The sequence below is a fragment of the Platalea leucorodia genome (assembly GCF_965183815.1).
Source record: "Platalea leucorodia genome assembly, chromosome: 2".
In the NCBI taxonomy this organism is placed as follows: domain Eukaryota; kingdom Metazoa; phylum Chordata; class Aves; order Pelecaniformes; family Threskiornithidae; genus Platalea; species Platalea leucorodia.
In genome coordinates this window covers 64,786,782-64,792,781 of record NC_138824.1, presented here as the reverse complement: position 1 = coordinate 64,792,781, position 6,000 = coordinate 64,786,782, and the positions used below count along the sequence as shown (strand labels likewise).

Below are 6,000 nucleotides of genomic sequence, written 5' to 3'. Positions count from 1 at the left end.
CCATCGCTATCTCCAAGTGCTGAAGGGTACTGAAGTTGGCTTGAAAGCACTTACATGGTGTATGGCAACACCACAACTGAATACTCAGGTACTAGGTCAGGGCCCCAAGCAAGGAAACATATCACACACACGAACGGTCCCTTTGAGTTGAGGGGGGGTCTGCTCAGGTGAACTTGGTGTCTGGAAGAGAAGGCTAGATGACGTATGGTTTGTTTCCATCAAATCCGCCTCCCGGGGCGCCTTTACACGACAAACATCCGCTCTCCTTCACTACCGCTGCTAACCGCACAGGCGCTCTGGAGAGCCCGTACCCCTACTGGCTGGTGGTCAGGGAAACTCGGCGCGTTAAAAGCCAGCAGCGCAGCCTCCGGGGCGGCCGATTCCGCCACCCCTAGCAAAGGTTCGGCGACGGTCACGACGCTCTGTGCGCCGCGGCAGAGCCCGCTCCCCGGCGATTCCACCTGCGCGGGGAGAGCAGCGGTAACACGGGCCGCTCCTCTCGCCCCGCCGCGCAGGGAGAGCAAGAAACCACGGCCGCGCCGGCTGGCTTTGCCCCGCCGAGCCCAGAGGCGCCGTCCCTCTACCGCCGGCGCGCTGGCTTGAGCAGGCCGCTCCCGCCCTGCCCCGGGGGCTGCTGCCAAGCCTGCCTCCTCAGCCGCCGGCGGCGGCAACAGCTCTCCCCCCTCGGGCAACGGAAAAAACGGCCCGGCCGCGGGCGGGGCGCGGGGCGCTCGCCAGCCTCCCGCCCCCCTCCCCTCGCGGGCTTCCCGCCGGCGCTGCCCGCGCCCGCGCCCCGAGGGGCGCCCGGCCCCGCCCCCGAGGGGCGGAGCGGCGCGCGCGGCCCCGCCCCGCTTCCTTTGTGCTCCGGCAGCGAGCGGCAGCCGCAGTCGCCGCCGCTTCCCGCCTGGACAGCGCGCCCCGGCCCGCCCGCCCGCTTCTTCTGCTCTCCCCCTCCTTCCTATTCCCCCTCCCCTCGCCCCTGCCGCCGCCACCCCCCTCGCCGCTTCCCCCCCCCCCCCCGCCCTGCCCGCCATGTCGCTGGGAGCCGGCCCCGAGGCGGGTTTCTCCAGCGAGGAGCTGCTGACCCTGCGCTTCCCCCTGCACCGCGCCTGTCGCGATGGGGACCTGCCCGCCTTGTGCGCGCTGCTCCAGAGCTCGCCCCGCTCCGACCTGGCCGCCGAGGACTCCTTCTACGGCTGGACGCCTATCCACTGGGCCGCGCACTTCGGCAAGGTGGGGCCCGGCCCGGCCCGGCTGGGCCGGCGGAGCGAGGGCGGCGGCGGCGGGAGCGGAGGCGGGGGGGGGTTTGGTGGTGAAGGGGAAGGAGGGCGCGAGTCCCGCTCGCGCGCAGCGCGGCGCGGCGCCATCTTTGCCCCTTGCGCGCGCTCTGCCGGGAGGCGCCCGCCGCGCCGCTCCCCCCCCGCCCCGGCCTTCTGCCGCTCCTCAGGGATCGGGCGGGAGGGAGGGAGGGAGGGGAGAGCCGCGGCCCTTGGCCGCTTGCCTGTCCCCGCCGTCAGCCAGGCGGCGGTGCGGCAGATGCCGGGGCTGGTGGCACCTGCCGTCCCCGAATCGTTCATCCCCTCCCCGCCGCCGGCGGCGGCAGCGGCCCCTTTTTTCCGCCGCCTGGCCGGGAGGCCGGCTGACGGGCGGCCCTGCGTCTCGCCGCCGGGCTTTCGGAAGAAGCCCGGTTCAGCGGGAGCCAGTGGGGGGGAGGAGGGGCGGGGGCCCCTCCCCGGCGGGGCGAGAGGGACCGCCGGGGCGGCGAGCCCTTCCCTTCCCCGCTAACCCCCCGCCGCGTCGCGCTTCGTGCTTTGTCTGCAGAGTCTGGTCATGGTCCTTGCCGCCCTCAGACTCCACACCTGGAGACTGTTGTGTTGTGGTGCCTGTGTTATGACTACCGACTCGGTAGGAGTTTGGGAAGAAGATGCTTGTGCTTGTAAAGCTCTCCTCGCTTGCCGTCAGTGTGAAAAACAAACCGTGGTTTATACACGCGCAGATAACGAGTACGGAATTAACTGCGTTGGCATCGTTGCAATGCAGAAAAGATCAAAACATAGGAAGTACCTACACCGTGGTTCGAATCTGTACCAAGGGAGGTTTAGACTGGACATGAGGAAGCGTTTCTTTACCGAGAGGGAGGTCAAACACTGGAACAGGCTTCCTAGAGAGGTGGTCGGTGCCTCAAGCCTGTCAGTGGTTAAGAGGCATTTGGACGATGCCCTTAACAACATGCTTTAACTTTTGCTCAGCCTTCAACTGGTCAGGCTTTGGACTGGATGATCGTCGTAGGTCCCTTCCAACTGAATTAGTCTATTCTATTCCTGAAACCACTGCTTTCGGTTCCTTTTGAACCTTAAGTATTAAAAAATAATGGTGGCCTGTCTAAGCTGACAGGCAGTGTTTGAAGCCGTGCTATACGAGAATCCTAGGACCATTTTAAAAATAATGTGTTTACAATCTCCTTTGTTGGATTGACAAACTCGAAAATGGGAATTAACATCTCTTTAGGAAATGGGCAAATGGAAAAAAAAATCACCCAAATATTTCTAAAGCACCTTTCTTCTCTGGCTTATCTCTAACTTCAAGTCTTAAGATGAGTGGTATCTTAATTGATTTTATGTAGGCCTTTCCTGTTTCTAATGCAGTGAGTGTTCCAGCCTGTGCAGAATTCCAGCCTAGAGGGCTGGGGTTCGGGTTTTTTTCGTCATTGATTTGTCTGGTTTTGGATTTTGAGGAGCTTTGTTCTTGTTCTCCCTCCCATTTCCAATATATTTCTATTTGTGTGTCTATTTGTTTTGATTGTGTGTCAGAGAAGGAGAATAAATGTACTTACGCAGTTGTTAAGGTTTATGAAAGTACATTAGGAGATGTTTTCTATATGTTAAGTGATCTTATCTGCAGTGCTTGTTTGAGAAGCATTTTAGAAACATAGCTAAGTAGTCCTTCAGTCTGTAAAAAAAAAAAAAAAAAAAAAAAACAAACAAAAAACACACACACACAAAAAACCAAACAAAACAAACCCAACCCACCCAAACAAAAAAAAAAACACCACCAAACCTAAGGCAGCCTTTTAGCTCTTCGAAAAAGAAGCTAATAACCTTCTACGCTTCTACACTCAGAAAAAACATGGAGTGCCTTAAATTCTATAGTGAAGTACGCTCATAGAAAATGCAAAGATACTAATTTGGCGTTACAGTCTTCTGTTTCCTTCTTCCATCTCGTAAGAATTTCTCTTTGGTACGTGGTTGTGGCCATCTGGCTTTTTGCCTTTCAAGTATGTGTGTTGTTTTGGTTTTTTCCTTTAAACATTTTCAGCTTTCTAACCATGCTAGGTTATGTGAGGTTTTGTGTACGTTCTAGTTTCTGTTGAAGAGACTCTTGCAGAAACAGCTAACAAAAGGAACAAGTCAGTCTGCAAGATACTGTGTTTATATTTGCTGTGTTCATTCTTGGGTATCAGCAAAATTTGATAGTGTTGTTGTTGTTGCATATAAGGGGAAAAATCTGGCAAGTGAAATGAGACTTGCAAAGATGACATAGGCTGTAAATGGGTTTTATATCACTTTGCATATATTTACCTCCCTAAAAACCTGTTGACAAGGTCTAGGCAACTTAAATTTATGGACGTTATCTGCATGTTTTATAGTTCTCAGGTAGTGTTCCTTTCTCTGAGCCAGAGACTATACAATACACTTGGAAAAAGTTACAGCAATGTAATCAGATCTCAAACTCGACTGACTTTGCTTGTGTGGCATAGTTATACTTTTACCTTTCACCAATTAATAGACGATTGCCAGCAGTGAAACAATAGCTGCTCTTAGGGGACATTCATATGCTTGTCTTATGTTGTTATTTATGGTTTTTTTCCAAGTTCAGATTCATCAAAACTTCAAATGGAGAGTTCTAGTATTAGAAGAGTTCCAATTCTAAACTCTAATTGTAGAGTATTAGATTTTTAAAACATGAATTTTTGAAATGTTCATTAGTAGTTACTGAAGAAGACTCTTTCCCTCTGCACTTCTTTGTTTTTATAGATTTCGTGGAATTTTCACTCATTTGTTTTTCTTTTCCTGAAAGAAATTAAATTGCAACAGAACACTTCATGGCTGTCCTTCTCATATAGGGCCGTTTAGCAGTGTGGTCTGCCAGACATGTATCAGTTCTAACTGCAGCCCTGTAGGAGGCTGAAATGACAAAACTGATTTAGTTCCTTTCTGGAAGAAGTCCTTGTGGAGCAACTTGTTGTAGGCAGTGAAATCTAAAACAGTTCATGCACGTATGCATGCCTGTGCATGCACACACAGCATCAGTCCAGGGTTGGTGAACTTTAGCAGTATAGAGATGTTTCTTTACCTATTGCACAATTGGACATAGAAGAAAGCCCTTGTTATATCAAAGGACAGTACAAAAATCATTTTAGAATAAAGCCATGTACAACTGCGTGCAAGAATGTAGTCCTAGATGTGCTGCAGTAAGGAAGCAGCATCAACAGTCAAGTTCTGTTAGAAATGAATATGTGAAAGAGGAAAGATAGTTTTTGGGGGTGGAATACGGATCTAATACTAGTATCAATAAAATCAGAGTACCTTAAGACTAAAAATGAAAACACAGTGTTTTTTAATAGCTTACTCTGAAACATACTTGTACAGCTTGCAAGTAATAAATAAAATACCAGCAAAGTCAATTGAACACTTCCATCCAGTGTTTCTGGTTGTAATATCTAAAGTTTTAATGGTAGCGTAGACCTCCTTTTAGAGATAGTAGCAAGTCCAAATTTACTTGCTGCGTTGAGTATCTGTGGTGGAGTTCGCATTTTCAGGATATTCCCTGACTGCAGAGAAGTGATCATATCCTGAGATGTAAATTACTTCCCATTAGAGTGGCTGTATTCAAATTAGAGTTAATTATATAGTGCCCTAAATTACACTGGCATTCTGTAGATTTCTGAGAAGATGGGTCAGAATGTAAAATTGTTAACAATCTAAAAAGCTACCAGAGAGCTAGAAAATGAAGGGCTTGCATAAAAAAAATTTGCTTTTAATTCGTTTTTGTCTTCTACTAACCTTAACGTCATTTTTCTTTTTAACCACTTGCATGTGTATTTTTATTTTCTCTGACCACATCTATTTGCTTGTACGCTTCTCCTACTTTTATTTTTGCCATTTGACTGTTTACATTACAGGAAGCAAAATAGTAGTAAGTACATTCTGTTTCTTTTGGAACAAAAGTAGTACAGATACAAATGCCTGTCTCGTCCTTGGTATTTTGCCAGTGTTGTGGTGTATGTGGAGGCCTGTCTGTCTTCTTCATTAAATCAGTTTAACTTCTGCTTTAGGTATAACAATACAGTAGAAAACATCTTCTAAAAGGTTATTTAATGAAAGTGGACTTGTGTGTCCTGATCTCAAGCGTAAATAATCAAGTGAAGTAGTATTTTTCGTTATGTTGACTTTTCTTATCCATGGAAGTAATTTACCTCATTCGACCATAATGTTCAAAGAAGCAGGTTTTTCTGACAGCCATGATGCAGAAGACCCATACTTCAGCTTTTAATGGGATGAAATGTTATCTTCATTATTAAAGCCCTGTAAGAAAGAAGGGGGGGGGGGGGGGCACATAAGAAAAAAACCCAACATTTAAACATGAACTTGTATAGATAATTATGACATTAGCCATCTTACAAAGTGGATTTAACCAGTGCAAGATGGTGCTGGTGAACCAGTTCCAATGTTTTTCCCCTTTTAATTGATAGGCTATAATGCCTGTCTAATTATGGAAATTCTTTCAGCCCGGTTTCTGTGCAGGAAATATTATTCTTTCCTGAAGTTGTGATGCTTGTCTGAAAGTGTTTTCAAATTAATACTATTAAAATTCTATTGTTTTAAAAACTGGCTGAACTTTATTTTTGTTTGCAGTTATAGTAGAGAAACCCCTTGGTGTAGCTGGGTTTTTTCCCACCACATTGCGTATTAATAATTACAGTGTTACAATTATTAATAA

The 6,000-nt window shown here is 48.3% G+C and overlaps 1 protein-coding gene across 1 annotated transcript in view; it reads left to right on the top strand.

Annotated features, from left to right (window-relative positions):
• Positions 1-1,020: 1,020 nt before the first annotated feature.
• Positions 1,021-6,000, top strand: part of ANKRD10 (ankyrin repeat domain 10) — a 39,339-nt gene continuing 34,359 nt past the window's right edge. The window contains exon 1 of the mRNA XM_082304811.1: positions 1,021-1,233. Within this exon, the coding sequence (XP_082160937.1) occupies positions 1,033-1,233 (201 nt within the window). The 5' untranslated portion in view covers positions 1,021-1,032. The remainder of the gene's footprint in view (positions 1,234-6,000) is intronic.